This window comes from Panthera leo, chromosome F2, assembly GCF_018350215.1.
Source record: "Panthera leo isolate Ple1 chromosome F2, P.leo_Ple1_pat1.1, whole genome shotgun sequence".
Taxonomy (NCBI): Eukaryota; Metazoa; Chordata; class Mammalia; order Carnivora; family Felidae; genus Panthera; species Panthera leo.
Genome location: NC_056695.1, coordinates 52,903,470 through 52,922,086, shown reverse-complemented (window position 1 = coordinate 52,922,086; position 18,617 = coordinate 52,903,470). Strand labels below are relative to the sequence as shown.

The window sequence follows — 18,617 nt, the reverse complement described above, 5'->3', positions numbered from 1 at the left end:
AAATTATATCAAATAGCCTGAGAGCTAGAATACTTATTTTCTTCTCTGTGACTTTGTAGTTTGTAACATGGCTTTGTAATTTTCAGGACTCTTAACAGAAGATTTAAAAAATTTTTAATTTAGGGTCCTAAAACACTTGCTCTGATACGTAACAGAAGAAGTCTTCTTTCTCACACTTACATTTAATTTTCTTAGGAGTTTGTAGTTCTCTTGAATGAGCCTCTCCTTTCAGTTTAGACCCAAGTTTGACAGAATCATTCTGCTTTAAAGGCAGGTGCTACCTTGTGGTCTGTTTTCCTTTGTGCAAACAAAGCTTCTACTTAGCACTTAAGCTTTTAAAGTGTGTTCGCATCCATCCTTTCATTTGCTCCTGGAAATCCTAGGACAGAAGAAGTGTTATCCCCACTTATGGAGCAAGTAAGCAGTTCTGAGGAGTCCACTGGCAAGCCCGAGGGTTTGCAGCCTCTGCATTGCATGGCTGAAACTATCTATTATTGTAATCAAACTGGATAAGCAGAACTAACAAAGCTACCTTCACAAAGTTGGGCAAATATATCAGCCTGTATATCAGGAGGCATAACTGTAATGCAGGTTTTAACCAAAATGCATTGTTTGGTAAAATTTTTCTCCCTTCTTTCTCTCCAACTAACACTTCACTGACTAGTCAATGCATATGTAGTCAAGAAACCACAGGCTTATTAAAGGCAGCATGGAATTTTGATCTATTGACAACTCCTAAGGAGTCCTATTTCTTGATTTATCAATATAGTACGAAAACCAGGGAAGTACAAATGTTCCCATGTTGAGATAATTCAATTCCAGCAGCGTCTTGTTCACTTGATATTTGTATTATGTACACACCAGATGATGTATTTAAGACATCATTATGCCTCCCTAAGCTTAAATGCTACCATTTGGTGTTTTAAACATGAAGCCTGGTTCTTTCTTCCTTCAATGTGCCCATGGATTTCAATCATTTTCTAGCCTAGGACTCAGCAAACTATGACCCATGGGCAAAATCTGGCTTGCCAGCTTTTTGGGGGGCCCTTGTAAAAAATAGCTTTAAGAGTTTTAAGTGGTTGAGAAAAATGCCAAAGGGGGAACAATATTTTGTGGTACACAAAAATGATACTTAAATTTCAGTGTTCATAAATAAAGTTTTACTGGAAAACAGCCATTCACTACATATTGTCTATGGCTGTTTTTGATCTACAACAGAGTCGAGTAGTTTAGACAGAGACTGCATCGCCCACAAAACCTAAAATATTTACTATCTGGCCCATTAGAGGAAAAGTTTGATGTTTCTTGCTCTAGCCTATTTGGAGTGTGAAGGGATTAAGAGATTCTTCTTGTTTTCCTTGAATAAGGGTTGAGTGGAGAGCAACCCCATGTTAGCTTCCATATACTTTGCTGTTTAGTTGGGTGGACAGAGGTGTATTTGCCAACATTTGGAAAAGTTCAACTAAATCTCAGGTCTGAAGTTTATAATAAACTGCTCTGGTTCCACCTTAATATGAAAAATTGACAAGTTAAAAAGGGAAAAGCACACAAGGTGTAACCAAGATGAGAGATCTGCTACTTGGTAGGAAAATAAAATCTGATAAGAGACATGAATTTGCTTTATGATTTTTACAATTGTTTCATTGTTACCATATTCCTTCCATTTGAGATAGTTGTCCTCCCCTCTCATTTGCTTTAAATAGGAAAAAAAAAAGTCCCTTTAAACACCTGCCTTTGTATTCTCAGTAAATGTGTCCAAGTTTTAATTTCAGTTATTTTGAGAATACTTCAAATATGCATCACTTGAATATACAGGAAGTGAAGCCAACGTTTTTATAGTTCCTCATTGTTTGATTGCATGATTTTACATAAACATCAGTGTTTCTTCAGATTTTTTTCTGTGGGTGGGCCAGACATAATTTTTAAACATTCTAATATTAGAATGCATCTACCAACATATATTTCCCAATTTGAGTTTTGGGTATTTATTTTTTAAGTTTATTTATATATTAGCATGAATGGGGGGGGTGCAGAGAGAGAGAGAGAGAATCTCAAGCAGACCCATGCTGTCAGCACAGAGCTTGACGTGGGGCTTGATCTCAGAAACCCTGAGATGATAACCTGAATCTAAATCAAGAGTCTGATACGTAACTGACTGAGCCACCCAGGTGCCCCAAGGTTTTGTGTTTTTTTTTTTTAATGAACTATTGTAACACTTTAAAATGAGTCAGGAAAACAAAATACTTTTGATAGCATATGTATCCTCTAAAGTTGAAATAAGACACTTTTGGCATGCAAGGTAAAACTCTATAGATATCTGAAAAACATATGAATTTCCATTGATCCTATCTAATTAAAATTTGACTAAAGTTACAAACAAGGCCAGAATTTTGCAACCCTTGTGGTCACTGCCCCAATGGCCATGATAAACCACATTTAGTGCCCTTCATAAATTGAACATCTTCATTTTACGTAAAGGGCCCTGCACCTTTCTAGTAATATCTATTTAATATTTTGTGATACACAAGATAGCAATATTTTGGGTAGGCTTATGTAGCTCTAGGGAGTGATAAAATTATGTGGTACCTTTCACCTGTTCTTTTTGTTCTCATTTTAAATGTGATGCTCCAAACAATCCTATGGTATGGTTAGGTCTGGTATTTTCCCTCCCATCTGATGGTGAAAGGAGTAGTAGGGCACAGAGAGGATGTAATTTCTCCTACTTCTAAGGTCAAAATTACATTTAGATCCATTTTCCTAAATCCTGGTTCCTAATATTTGAGTAGATGACTTCTCATGTAGGTAACCAACAAATGATTGTGTTCTGTTTCTTTAGCTGCATGGCCTAAAGAAGGGTGTAAAGCCACACGGGGTGCCTGGGTGGCTCAGTTGGTTAAGCGTCCGACTTTCAGCTCAGGTCATGATCTCATGGTTCATGAGTTCAAGCCCCATATTGAGCTCTGTGCTGACAGTTCAGAGCCTGAAGTCTGCTTCAGATTATGTGTCTCCCTCTCTCTGCCCCTTGACTGCTTGCTTACACACTCTCTCTCTAAAGTGAATAAACATTAAAAAAATAAAAATGAAAAAGGAAGGGTAAAGCCATTATATTGAGTACAGGCATTAGTCTCAGGATAATGTCTTTCATTTGAGTAGTGCAAATATATAAATATTTATTAAAATGATTATATATATATATGCGCATCTGTATATCTACTACAAATGGAGTATCCTGGTATTTTGTTGGTTCTTCCTTTAATCTGCCATCTTGGACTATCCTGTTTGGTAAAGTTTTACTCTCATGATAGCTCACATTCTTTGATCACTAATTACGCAGTAGATACTATGCTGAAATCTTTGCCTTTATCAAGCTTCTGAAATGTCTCAAAAACCCTAAGATAGGACTGATGTTAACCTTTTTTTTTTTTTTTTTATATAGATGATGATACTGAGGCAAAGGGTTTTGCCAACTTGCCCACAGTCACATAATGGTAAATGAGCCAAGATGCTAACCTCAGATCTGCTAACCACTGTACTATTTGAAAGGTCATGATATTCTCAACATAGTTCTTGTTTCCTGCCTTTGGATCCTGTTCTGAGTCTCCTATTCTGCACTTGACATGGTTGAATTTCATCCTGTGCTAATTCTCCTAATTAATAAAGGCAATCTTAACGTAAACCCATTGCAATGGGTTTTACACAGACTTCCACCCTGGATCTTCTTTTAACTCAGTAGTACTGGTTTTCTCTGTCATCACTCAAATAGTAAGTATGAAAACTTGAGTCCTGAAACCTCTGAGTCTGTCCTTTATTTATGTATTTTTTTAGGTTGAAATATCATGAAGCTTCTCATGAGCTGTGTATAACTAGGCAATACTACAAAAAATGTAATTTAAAATTTTAGGTCATAATTTTCATCATTCCCTAGTCTAATGGGATTATTGCAATAGTATATATTAGAAAACGCATGACTTTGGTAACATAAAGCTTAAAAACTTCAGTTAAGTATACATAAGCCATTGCAAGTTTTGAGAAGGAATGTTAAACAAGAATATTTGAAGTTGTTAGAGAAGCCTAAAAATATTTAAACAATTAAAAAAAAAACTCATATTAAGTTGCACAGTTTACTACTTCCCATGTGAAAAATTGCTAAAATTCTAATTCTGAATGTCTTTTGGAACAACCTGTCCCTTGAATTTCTGTTAAAATTTTAGCGTATACCGAGCTGGGGTTTTCCAGGGGCCAGCTTGATGCTTTTTGATACAGCTGCAATCCAAAGAATAAATACCCCTAGTGGGTGTCAGCATCTGCCACATTCTGAATGGAGATGCTGGTGCTTTGACAATAAAGGGCAGCTGAACAATTAGCAGTCAGATTTTCATGTTGTGCTAAGACAGCCTGTACCTGACAGTCTTGATGACCAAAAAATAATAGAAAAATGTTCATTTGTATGTGTCTGAGGTCCTGTCTACCTCACCGATTGCTTCCCTTTCTCCAATAATTAATTGCAATATATGGAATTACATTTTCACAGTTGGGTTTAACAAAGGCTGATTTTTCTATGCTTTTAATTTAAGGTTTTAATTCTCTTGTTTACTTGATTGCCATCTGAGATATTCATTTAAAAGATGGCTGTTGTCATCTAGATTTTTGGTGAGAAGATAAACAAAACTTCCTCTCCTGGTGTGCCAAAACCCTGAGAGAGCTGATACCAAAGTTGGGGGTGAGGGGAATTGTGCATCTTTTGTTTCTCTCGGTTTTTCATCTCTTCTACCCAGTTTGTCACTTTTATTGGTTCATTGTAACTCCCTTTCCTGTGACCATTACCTTTTAGTGTTGAGCCTCTTGGTGATTTTCCTTACCTCCATTCTTTCTTCTTTCAGGAAACTTAAGTTTCCTAAAGTATTCATTGCCTGCTCCCTTTGTATATACGAAGGAGTAATCACATTATTACCTCATTGCCTGCCGCTGTACCTTTGCTTCTAGTAGACCAAGATCCTGAAATGCAGGAACATTGCTTTTTCATCTGAGCCTCTAGCTCTCCATCATGATGCCTGGCCTCTGGCACTTTTTTTTTTTTTTTTTTTTTGGGAGAGAGGGAGGGAGAGGGCGGGCAGGCATGTGGGCACAGTCAGTGCAGAGGGAGAGGGAGAAAGAATCTTAAGCAGCCTCCATGCCCAGCACAAAGCCTGCCTTCTGGGTTTGATCTCATCACCATGAGATCATGACCTAAGCTGAAATCAAGAGTCCAATACCTAACTGACTGAGCCCCCCAGGCGCCCTATATGCTTCTGTCTGTTGAAATCAGGGAACAAACCAGTTACCATTTTGGTCATGTTGCTCTCATGCTCAAGAATCTATCAAGACTCTCTCCCTGCTAGACCAAGCCCTAATCTTGAGCCTAACTTCATTTTTATTAATTTTAATTATGACTTAAATACTTGAAGTCACACAAAGTTGAAGAGATTTATAACTTCCTTTTTTGAAACAAAGTAAAATAAGAAGTAAATTCCCCACTTACAGCAAAGTAACCATTTACTCTAACCATCTTCCACTTCTGATCTCCAGCTCATTTAAGCCACTCTTCATTGGGCTCATCATGTGCCATATGAATTTTCTGTTGTGTGATTATGAATGGAGTCACCCTCGTCAAGACTCCACTCTTCCCTCTGTCTCTTTAAAACCTGCCCAGCTGAGGTTCCAACTTCCATGGCATATGTTACCTGCCACACTTGAATACTTAAGTTCTCTATTATAATTGTTTTCAGGTGTTGGACTATTTGTTCTTCCAATACGATTTGCATTCCTTTCCAGCAACCATGGCTTTTCTTTCTATATAACAGATATTTACAGGGCATGTGCAAGCAATCTCATACCTAGCATTCGAATGGGTTTTTAAATATAAAGGAATTGAGTTTTTAAATGGCACTTGTGTTCGTTCATTTGGCAAGCATTAAAACTCCACCATGTGTCCGGCACTGTGTTAGAAACAAAGAAATTACAGACTGAAAGAAAAACTGTAATGGCAGAACAGAAATGGATCTGTATTTTCTGCCTCTAATGTACACAGCACATGCCTTTAATATCTACTATGCTATATTGCAGTGCTCTGTGAGTGCCTCATGCCCCCCTGTTTTTGGCACCTCTAGGACAGGGAATGGGTATTATAATTTTATATTCTCAGGGTCTGGTACAATACCTGGCATGTGCTCCTTTTTTGGGGAATGCTTGGAATGAACTATTGAACTGAACTACAGTGTAATTTGAAAAATGTTATAATGGAGCCTGTGTGGGTACTGTGGAGGGACAGGAGAGGGGTACCTACCCTATTTTTGTTTCTTGGCCAGAGTAAGTTCCCCTTGCCAAATGACAGCCCCATCAGATTGTATTTGGACACAGTTTCACTTGGACAGTAATTTTACTTAAACCAATATTGGCAGTGCTCACTTGGATTACATTTTTGAGGAGGCACTGTAATTTAGAAGCATGTAAGTTGGCTAAAGTAGGGTCTTATTTCTGAACAAGGACAAAGTATAGATTTTTATGGAGACCTCTGTTCAGCAAACTCTGGTATCTCTGTTTTCTTAAGCCATATAGAGTTTTCTAAAGTTGATCAGTCTATTGAATGATCTCATTGGTGTTTTAAAACTCATTTATTTATAAAATTGACATAAGGATTTTCCTGAACTGTTAATAAAATAGCTATTTTTGGGAAGCAGTCCTGTTGTACCATTCAGGTAAATACGAGTAGTTCTGTATCTTCTGCACCTGTTTTGATTTTTTTATGGATAACGAGAATGTTTTATATAAATGAATTAATAAGGTTGATGTGAATCCCACTTATTTAAAGATCACAAGCTGAAGAAATTTCTGGGAGAGAATGGATACAGGCTAGAGGGGAACCTGGAACTATAAGTTCCTACAAATAGTAGTTTTCTCCAAAGCAGAAGAGTTAGATCTGGGAGAAGTGGCTGAACAGGACAGGCGGTTGTGGATGGAACTGGAGTTGGTAATAAAGAGGTTCCAGGAAGCATGTCAAGAAGTAGACTGGCAGGGTAGGTGGTTGAGACAGTTGCTTTGAAAGCTTTTGGTTCAAAGGTATTTGATTTGATGCGCTCTCAGTTTAGGCTTCTGAGTGTGTGGGCTGCCTGTGTTGGTTTTATGTTGTGGCAGGATCCCTGAGACCCAGGAAGGTTAGCGGAGCTTCAGATCATGTCAGGACTTGGTGCCAACCAAAGCTTCTGTTTAAATGCTTTGTTAAATAAATATTTTGATATTTTTTCTCCTAATGATTTGAATGAAGGAAAAGCACCATTGAACATATGGAAACGAAGGATATTGATGAGATGGTCAGTTGTGTATTTTGAAGGCTAAGGTAGTTCAACATTATCATATAAGGGGTATAATTTCACGCATATAACTCTGAAAAGAAATTGTGTGTGGCATAATTGGGGATGGAATGCCTGTTAAAATCAAAATAACTTCTTTCAGAATGTTAATATAGTGTTGTTTTCTGTAAATTTAATCAGGTCACAGTGTTCATTAAAATAAATTTTTCTGTTTTACTTTTAATACACAAACACATTAAAATTATAAAAGATTCATATGATTCAGGGGCTCCTGGGTGGCTTAATTGTTGGGCATATGACTCTTGGTTTCGGCTCAGGTCATGATGCCGAAGTTATGGGATCCAACTCCATGTCAGTCTCCTGGCTGAGCATGGAGCCTGCTTAAGATATTCATATTCTCATTCTCTCTCTCTCTCTCTCTCTCTCTCTCTCTCTCAAATAAAAATTAAAAAAAAATTAAAGATTCAGATCATTCAGAAATGTGTAATTTTTAACATATTTCAAAATTCCACCACCTCTTTCCCAAGTTCTCTAGGCTCCTTCATACATACACACAAGTGCAGTCATTGCACCATACTCCATATATCCTGCAACAGGCCTTTTTAACTTACTGATAGATCTCAGAGATTTTCTCAGTCACTGCTTATAATTCACCCTGTGCTGCTTCATGGTTGTAGTAGTCTACAGTTTGAATGCATCAGATATTTATTCTCCTTAAATTTGAGGACAAATAATCAAGATTTTCTTTAGGTATTTTTACATAGAATGATAGGTATTTCAGAAATTCCACATTCTGTGAACTGGTATTAGGAGCATGGAATGAAATGAGGAAAGGGAGCTACAAGTAAGAGTAAATATGGGCAGAGGACCTTATAAAATTATTTCCAAATGCTTACTGCTATAACTTTTAGGCCAAAAAGCTTATTGGCATAATCCATGTTTTAAAGAAAACTCAGACCTTGTAGATAACCGCAGATTTATGAAGTGTATAGTTCTCTTTTCTCTTCTTAATATAAATGCTTTGTTGTCTTCACCCTTTAGTTCTATTTTATCCTTTGGAATGTTTATAATTATTTTGAAAAATAATTCAGCTAATAGGAAGGGCTGCTTGCTTTTTTGAAAAAGCAAGACAACCAACAATTTGTGGACACAATGTATTTTGGTCATGATTAAGAACCAACTGACCAGCTATAGATGACAGTTTTATTAAAATATAAGTCACAGCATTTAAGATTACAAGTGCATATTTTGTGGGGTGACAAATTGTTCTTTACCCACTATCCTCCCCCAAAGAGTGATAGTGTAATTTGACTATGGACTTCTACGCATTGGTTTTCCAGTTGTAAATTTAAAACATTTTAGGAACAGACTTAGATGCGTCATGGTGGTCATTTAATGCATGAAGCCTGTTAGACCCAAGATTGAAAGGTGAAGGTTGCTATTTACTTTTTATGGGTCCAGAAACTTTCATTATTTAAACTGTAGTCTATTTCAAAAAAATATTTTTTAGTCTTTAAATTCTGTTTTCTCATTTTGCTTTCTCAATTTTCAAAATTTTAATATTCAGTGATGTCCTGTTTTGGTTCTATGTTCTATTCCATTATCTCTTTGCTTGCAGCAACTGTACATTTTAAAGCTTTTCTGAATTATTAAAGGACCAAATACAGTAGTGACATTCAGAGGCTTGTTAAACGAATAAAAGTGATGCCATGGAGTTTTCCTAGAGGTTAACATATTGTCAGTTGCCGTCAACTAAATCTCTTACAAGTAATGCACTATATAATCTGTTGAAAACCTGAGTTTTCAATTAACCAGTCCTCCAGCCTTCTCTTCTTTCCTCTCCTTGAAGAGCAGAGTATATTTATTTTCACCTGTGTAAGCCAATTATCTCCAGTCCAGATGTTACCGGTCTACCAGGGAATCTGACCTAGAATACTAGTCTATAAATTGGTTCTTTTTACACTTTGTTGAAATGTGTGTGGTTTAGTGGAAAACATACACGTTTCTAATCTGTTGCTTCTGTGTGCAGACTGCCTATTATGAGCCAGTCAATTTGCATATACTATTACAAATCTCCACAATAATAGTCTTGTAAGGTCAGTGATGTGTCCCTGTTTTATACAGAAGGAAATAGACACTCAGAGCTCTGTAGTTACTTGCCCAGAGTCACAGAGCTGCTAAGAGGAGAGCTGGGATTCAAACCCAGAAATAGCAGACCTAAAAGCACTTCTTTTTAACAAACTGTTCCTAGAGAAATTCTGTTAGCACGTTATAGAGAAAAGAATACAGATTTAGAAGGCAATCAGTTTGGGGGCCTTTCAGAATCACCTCAGCCACTATTAGCTGTGTGACTTTCTCTTGATCTCAAGTTCCTTTTTTTGCAAACTAGGGATAGTACTGCTTACCTTATAGGATTATTATAAAGACTAAATGGAAATGCATGTAAAGACTTTGGCACATTGTAAGCTTTCAAAAAGAGTGACTATACTATCCCTCCAAGTTAAGACACCTTCTGCTGAAAGTAAATGTCAGCACTGACTAACATTAAAGAGAATTTTAATTTACTGTCCTGAAAACAGAAGATACTGATTAGAGTATTCCCATTGTGTTTTTCATTGTAGGTCTTTTGAAGAGCAGAACAGATTTCAATCCCAGCAGCAATGCAATTTGTAGTGGGCGTGTTTTCTTTTTCTTTTTAATCCTTTGTTTTAATCTCATTTGGAGTTGCAAAATTTTCTGAAGGGTCTTATGCTTGCTGCCTAGGGCCCTAGGCTGGAATTTTCTCTTAGCCTATTGATGTGGTGAGCTGTTGGAAGAGGTAGGAGTGATTTAGAATGAGATGGCATTAGGAAACAAATGAGTTGAACACATATTTTTCTGACCACTAGAATTTCGATTGAGCTAACCGGTAAGTTTGTGAGTTTTATTTGCAAAACAAGTAAATTTCTTTGACTGAAATTTTCTTTTTCTCTTTAAAATTGTTTTTAGGATGCAGAATAGAAAACTGTGATTCTTGCTTTAGCAAAGACTTTTGTACCAAGTGCAAAGTAGGCTTTTATTTGCATAGAGGCCGTTGCTTTGATGAATGTCCAGATGGTTTTGCACCATTAGATGAAACCATGGAATGTGTGGGTGAGTAGTTTTTCATGTAACTTTCAAACGTCAACTTTTATTTTAACACCTGTTCCTTGAAAAAATTATGCATGCTGGATATATTTAACCTAAAAACAAATTGGTTCTCTTGTTAATTAGAACTGAAAATTATTTAAGTTCTTTGCTGCCTTGCTGAATTTTTTTAGGCATCGTGACATTGGTAGTGTCCTATTAAATCTTCCTACAAAATTTGCTAGTCATACATTGGCTAGGTTCAACTATTTAAATGCTGGTATGTTTTTATCATCTGTAACACATATATTAGAAGTTGTAAAAAAACGAAATTTCAAGCAGTACCATGAACTATTCTATCACTTTTTAATGTATCTTAATTATGGAGCTTCCTGTTTAGCCATTTAAAAAGTTGAAAAGAAAAATTTTGTGCAAAATGTTTTGTGGATTATTTGCTGCATGTTGGAAAGTGTATTAAAACAATGTTACTTTTTACTAAATTTAGATATCTAGAATGTGTAACTTAATATACACTGTTCATGAATAGTTAGGAGTACATGTTTTAAAAATGTTACAATTTTTGAGTGTTTGAAAAACACTTTGCTATTTTTAGACAACTGATTAGAATGTAAAGATCTGTGAGTACCTACATTTTGATGAATGCCTAATCTAACGAATCTAACATCCAGGTGTAATGGCATTACCATCACACCCCCTTCTCACCACCCTGGATTCTATTTGACATGTTATACATGTGAGAGGATTTATGACAGAATTGTGTATTAAATGAGACTTTGCATCCCCTTAAAATGGGGACTTCAAAAATGAGAACTTTTTTTTCTGCAGAAATATTGTTGAAATAGTCTAATGATCTATTTGAAGATTTGCAGAGAACACATTCAAATGACAGGATTTTGAAGAAATGTGTACTTATATTCTTGTTTATGTGGGGGTTAATATGTTCATACAGGTGACACCCTAAAAAAAAAAAAGAAAGTCATCAGAAGAGAATATTCAGAATGTTGAATTTCCTTTTGAGAGGCAAGACCTACACCCATTACAAATGTTCAGTGGAAACTCTTATGAAATCCTTAAGTATAAAAAATTACAAATAGAGCCCTATGTGCTTCCCTGAGTAAAAACTCTTAAATAGCTTTGAGAAATCTATGTGTAACCACTATGCCTGCTGAGATCTGAAATGCCAAAATATTGTGTGTGGACTCAGGGCCTGAGTCCTCATCTGCTAGTGCAAAGGGGTTTTTGCATGGTGAATTTGGTGAGGAGGTTTAACTCTGCATATTTTTATCCTTTCATTCCTCATCCCAGGGGATGGGGAAGTCACAATTGTGAGTTGCCATGGGGGCATTTGGAATTAACCTGTAAAATTTTGTCTTCTGTCATAATTTGAAAAGAGGCTTTTCTTCTCTTGGTTTTAGCTATTGAATCTGTTAAAGACTCTATATTTCAGTATCTTTAGAAGGGACCAATGGCATTCCTCTAAAAAATAAGATAAATACAAAGTAATAGTCTTTAAATTACTTAAGTGGCAGTTCCTTGACGTAGATGAGAGTAACCCTATGGTCCAAAATATTAAAGTGTCTGAAAAGGGAATACAGGTCTTTGTGGGCTGTAAAACATAATTTATCTGAAGGAGGTGTGGAGAAAACACAGCTATAAAGTTTGGCAGTGGAACAAATGGACACCAAATTGTTACCTGTGTTTGTATTTTTTTTCTTTTTTTCTTTATTAGAAGGATGCGAAGTTGGTCATTGGAGTGAATGGGGAGCTTGTAGCAGAAATAATCGCACATGTGGATTTAAATGGGGTCTGGAAACCAGAACACGGCAAATTGTTAAAAAGCCAGCAAAGGACACGATACCATGTCCAACCATCGCTGAATCCAGGAGATGTAAGATGGCCATGAGGCATTGTCCGGGAGGTGAGTTTAGAGAATTAACGATGGTGGGCTCTGTGCTCTCTGACTTCTCTTCTCCCTAACCATCCTCCCTCCCCATAGAGGAAACCTAATAATATGACTGGTGACAGGGTAAAATGTATCCTGTAGTTACTAAGAGACAAATTCTTAAAATGTGAAGAATATAAAGTGAATATTTCACTTTTGTGATCCCTTGAAAATGATTTGGAAGAGTACATGACAAATGAGCTTTCTAAAATGAGAGTTTTACAATGTGTGTGTGTGTGGGGGGGCGCTGATGTGCCCTGGCAGATGTTGCTCTGAGGGAAGTGGCCAACTTTCAGTTGAGAAGAGTCTAGATTAGGAGGGTTTATGAAATCTGTAAAATCATCTACATCATTACTAGTTGAAGATGACAACTTAAAATAAACTTGCCCAAACACTGGGAAGAATAAATGTTGTCTTAATGTTACCACAATTAGCTGGTTCCCTTTGTTTGGATAATAATTTGTCGAAAACAGCTACTGGTATGTGTGTGTTTATTCATGTCTTTGTAGTAATTGTGCTGATTTGCAGTAATTATTCTGTAATAACAGGATTAGGCCCATTTACAAATTAGGAGAAGCATACATAGCTCAGGTGCTGGCTGAAGCTGAGTCAGTACATTGAAATGCAGTTTTTAGCGATGTCACTGTGGTTCTTAAAGCATAATCGCTTGTTACTATTTATTTTATCACCAGCGGATGCTACATTGCCAGAGATGAAGTGGGGATTTTTCTAGTGCACAAAATAGAAAGGCAAAAAAAAAAAAAAAAAAAGCAAGTTGTGTTTGGAAAACTGCCCTTGAAAATAATCAAAACGTTTGTTTGCCTCCATTCTTGCTATTAGGACATAGCTTTTCAGCCCTGTAGCTGTAGCCCAGAAAGAATATATATCTGCTTAAATGGATTTATATTCCTATTATGCTTCCTCGTAGAGAGGTTTATGATCCATGGAGGAAGACAAAACTTTTAAGACTTGAAGACTCCAGTCGGCTTTTGAGAACTATTAGATCCAGATTCAGAAGCTACTATTAGGAAGGCAGATTTTCCTCTTGAATTAGTTTTGCTTTCCTTCACTGGGGCTTCGAAACAAAGTTTTTTTGGGTCTGCTTTTCACTAACAAGGATGGTTTTGTTCAGTTCAACTGAGTATTTTTCAGTCAAAATAAAAGAAAATATTTTCTTACAAAACTAATAAGGCACTTCTTGGATAGCTGAGAGCATTTAACCTGCAACCTTGTGCCTAAAAACAAACCCGATGTATTCAGGTATTGGAAATAAAGACTTTCTTTGTTGTATATTGTTTATGTAACTACCCCCCACCATCCCTCTTCCAGCAACGTGGCCCCCCAATTGTGGTTTACGTTAATAGCAAAAATTAACCTGAAAATGCTCCTATAACAAACATGCTTATGTGTAACAAGAGCCGGCACATTCCCCTCCCCTCTGAAATGATTTTGACCTACCCCAGGTCTGGCTTGAGAGTTTTGTAGATAACAGCTACATTGTTAACCTATAATGTTTATGGCATTTTTATATATTTTCTTTTGCTTCCAGCAATACTAAATAGAATATAACCTGACAGTGTCAGTAGCTGAAATTATGTCAAAACAAACATTTATGTATCATCTGCTAATAATCTCTTTTTGACCACTGAACCAGTAATGAACTTGGATTTAATTTCCTATTTAGGTTTTACCAAGCATTATTTATTAGGAGAGGGCAGCTATCACTCTAACCCCTGTATCTAAATTTTTGGTTTGATAAATTCAGTATTATCTAACCTTTAAAGTTAGGAGGTTTGAAAAGTTGTATTAGAATTTGTTTTACTGTTTAATGTTTCATAAAAAGAACTAAAATAGAACTGCTGATAGAAATTGAAGGTTACTCTCCAATAAAAAACTTCTATTTACAAATGTAGGAAATGAAAAGTAGAAAATTAGTCTTGGAACTTGAGCTCCAATTGATAAAAATTGGCATAACTTCCAGTGGAGTAACCCACCTTGCCTCAGGTGAGAGAGGGAACAGTTCCTTTTTTCAGCAGGTCATGGTCATTAATGGAAGAATGGAGAAGAAAACCACTTTATCCCATTTTACATCTTGACTTGATTTCAGTGATCTGCTTTGACAAACCATGCAAAAATGTAAGTCGTAATCAGGTTGGGAATACAGGCATTTTTCAGATCTTTTCAACATATGTATGGATTTCTCTCCTGTTGGAGCCAATCTTAACCTGATTGCACACAAATGCAGCCTTAACCTCCTTCACACTAAAGCACTGGCACATTAAAATCAGCTGCTTTTGATTACTGGAAGGCAGAAGTTAGAGGTCAGCAAAATGGAATAGTCACTAAGTGTATAAGATATTACACTGAGATCTATTAGAAATGAGAACATAAATGGATAGAAGATAAAAAAAAATGTAATGTTTTAGTATAACTTTTCTTATTGCATGCTTATTTGCCTTTTTTAAGAAAGGAAGAATACCTGGAAATAACTTAAGTCATGGATTGATTTGCACGTTAAGTTATTCAGTGTTCATTCCCCAACTTCTCTTTCTGATTAGTTGAGTTTTGGGGGCTTTTCTGACACTCATTCGTTGGGATTCTGGTCTAGCGATCACAAGATCTGGGTCTCTGCACCCTGTCAACTCGTTAACTCTGTGACCCTTGGCAAGTCACTTAACCTCTCTTGGCCTCTATTTCCTCATTTGTAAATTGAGGGTATTGGGGCGGGCAATTTCTAAGATCCAGTCCAATTCTAAAATCCAATGATTCTAAGACAAATCACCAACAGATATGGGCAAGGTCTGCGGTCGTCATGTAAGTCCAAGAGCATTGTTCATGCCCAAAGGACTGAACAGTCTTCCAGTAGCTATAGTGTGCATTTGCCAAACCCTTCCACATCTGGCAGCTTTTCGCCCTCCTCCTGCCTCCTCATGGGTAGTCAACTATCCAAGACTAAGCAAGACTCTAAATCTGCCTATGACCTGTGGTTTACCAAAGATAGCAGGAGGCTGGAGGAAAAAAAGAGAGGGGATCATAAAAGACCACGATAAAAAGAGGTAAACAGAGAGCCAAAAAAAAAAAAAAAAAAAAAAAAGAACAATGAGTGTAGGAAACAAGTGCAAAAAAGAAAGGTCTACTTAAAAATAAAGAGCCTACTTATTGTGGATATCTGTCTTCACTTTCCTTGCTCCATTCTGTAGGGACTAGTTTATTCTATTAATATACAGCCTGGAGCTTCAAATGGAAGGGATTTCAAGTCATGACCCTGTGCATTAGATAATATGTTAGTAGAAAAATACAAACATTCTGTTATCATATATTTAAATGACAAATGGGAGAATAGAATCATGGTGCTAAGGTGTAGAGTTGAAAGATGTTCATGTACAGGGGAAACTGTTACTTGGGTGACTGTAGTCTTCAGGACTGGCCAACATAACCTCAACCTGAGATATTCTGTCTGTGTGTATGACACTCCTTGTTACTTTGTAAGGTCCCCTGACAATTAACGTTAATTTATCAGGTATTATTGAGCACTGCTATGTACCAATCACTTGCCTAGGCATGATACTGCTCAGAGTCTTCACAGAACTGTTTCTAGTGGGAATCTTGGCAATCAAGAAGTAAGTGGATGAATGCATAATTTCACGTGGAGATGGAGGCCAGCAAGAAACACAAAGCAGGATAATGAACTAGTGAAAGATTGAGAATAGGAGTGTACTATTTTACATAGGGAATTTAGGGAAATGGAGGGAGTAACATTTGATCAGAGATCTGAATGAAGGAGATCTTCTGAAGAGCTAAGGAAGGATCTTTTTAGCTATTGACACAATGGTTGTGAATGTCCTTGATTCTCCCGCAGCATATTGGGGAAGAGGAAGAAACTGCAATCCAGGAAGGCTCTGACTGGTCCACGGTGATACGTGGCAAGTTTCCAGTGGTAGGTCCAGGACTAGGACTAATGTCTTCCTGCCTGGGAAACCCAAGTTTTCCTTGTTCCTTACAATAAAAATCAAAGATAAAGCTATGGTTGTCTATCAAAGAAGCCAACTCTAAACTATTTCTCCCCCAATCCCAACACATCATCTTAGTTTTGCTCTACAAATACTTTAAAAAAAACCTGACACCCTGCGGTTACCAACCCCTCCCAGTATCTTCCAACTTGAAATAGTAAAGCATACTCCAAGAGTCATTTCATAAATGCCCGAGTATTGAACCACTGGCTTTGCTTTGATTCAGCCACACCTACAAAGTCCCGCTTCTTTAATTTTAGTGTCATTGGTCCTCTGTTGGGGGGAAAAGTGTGACTTCCAGATTGTTCTTTTCATCTTAGTGTGTTTGAGTCACCCTCGAGGCCAGCCTCTAAGGCTGCCTTGCGTTGAGCCATGCTCAGCACTCGCCTGGGCTTACTTGCTTTCAGGGGGAAGGTCTAGGGATTTGAGTCCCACCTCTGCATTTTGGGCTCTGTGCCCAGCATGGCTTTGCTCTTTCTGACCCAGTGAAGCAATCAGACTTGATAAAGTAATTTAGGCAATGCTTTGACAGACACTTATAGCTGTCTGTCTCTTTGGCTTGTGGCTGCCTCTACTCACTGTGCAGCAGTTATTAGTACATTATGATGCATTTCTTAAGCCCTCATCATATTTTCTCAGAATTGTGCTAACTTTAAATATAGAACCTGCTACTATATACTATTTCAATTTGAAAATGACTCATTCCTTTTATGAGACATTAATTGACCTTCATCTTTTTTTTAAGTGGCTTTCAACTTGATAGGAAACAAAAAATACTATTTTAGCAACTCAGAAACAATCTCTGCAAACATCTACTTTTTAAAAGGCAGCAGTAATAAGACCTCTCTAATCTTTGTTTTCTGTATATAAACTGACAGCAACATGTGCACTAGGTATTAGATAATAGAACTAAAGATGGTTGTGGATTGTGATGGATTAAACTGAGAGCAGGAAATAAGCACATTTGCAGTAGGATAGGGTCAAGAAAATATGCTTTAGACATATGTTCTTTATTTTTCTACATTTTGTTTACATTTGAGTTGCAATTTATGTGGTCTGCTTTATGCATGCCAATCTCAAGAGTTGGTTTGGAAGAGAGGAGAAGAGAAAAACCTTTTCTTCTGAAACTTTCCGAGTTGTCAGGAATGTAGGTGCCGAATTTATGATATGAAGAAGAGAGCATTCTGGTTGCCTCCATGTTTGCTATGCTAAATACCTTTCTATATTTCTTTTAAGATCAGTGATTTGTGTTAGTCACCTTAGGCATATTGTGCACTTTCCCAGGTACTCTGGATACATGGCAGCTAATTGTGATGTTTATTCTAGAGAGATTATAAACTGGGACAGTCATCACCTTTTAAATGTTAATGTAAATTATTATATAAAATTGACATTTAACAAAGGTCCATCTGTCTTTAAACATTTCTGCATTTTTGTTAGTAGCTAAAGTGTCCATAATTCCTGCATCGGTGGTCTGAACAACGAGCCTTTAGGTAGTGTCCTGTGACATGACCCCTCGCTCTTTATTCCCTTCCCTATCACTTTTTAGTATTTTAAATTTGCTTCCTGGAAAGTGGATAGGTTTTCGTGTTTTAGCAGTGATTTCTTTGAGACTTGCTTATTGTCACATTTCTGATGGTAAGGGTCTAAGGCTATGGGGGAACAGAAAAGTGGGCTCTAATGCACCATGCTTTGGGGATGATGAAAACTCAAGACACAAAGCTAAGTACGGTCTTGGACACGGACATGAAAGTCCGAGGGTGTGCAAAGCACCGATAGCATGGAGTCTGCAGGAAAGGCTAGGAGACCAGCTCTTCTGCCAGTTTCATATTGAGCCTGACTTGGTGCCAGCTTTGCCTGCCCGAGGGGGCCAGGGAGTGAGTGAGTGAAAGATGCCCCACCTTTGTGCTGTTCTCTACAGCATCCCATCTGGGGTCTCTCCTAGCCTTGTTTAATTACAGTGAGGAGCAACATGTACTAGTCTCTTTTATGGGCACTTGTAAAAAGGATTTCTCAACTACACATGTCACCAAAGGCCTGATGTTCTATGTGCGAGAAGGCAAGGACAGAAAAATTCCAAAGGGGCCTTTGTCTTACACAGCAGTAAGCTACTCTGATCTTAATGTAAAATATATAAAGCAATTTTTACAACACTCTAAAATAAAAACAACTTTAATAGGACACACATGGTGT

At 37.1% G+C, this 18,617-nt stretch overlaps 1 protein-coding gene across 2 annotated transcripts in view; it reads left to right on the top strand.

Annotated features, from left to right (window-relative positions):
* Positions 1-18,617, top strand: part of RSPO2 (R-spondin 2) — a 162,991-nt gene that overhangs the window by 93,631 nt on the left and 50,743 nt on the right. For both annotated transcript variants that reach the window (XM_042924313.1, XM_042924312.1), the window contains exons 3-4: positions 10,335-10,478; positions 12,202-12,390. In XM_042924313.1, the coding sequence (XP_042780247.1) occupies positions 10,335-10,478; positions 12,202-12,390 (333 nt within the window). The remainder of the gene's footprint in view (positions 1-10,334; positions 10,479-12,201; positions 12,391-18,617) is intronic.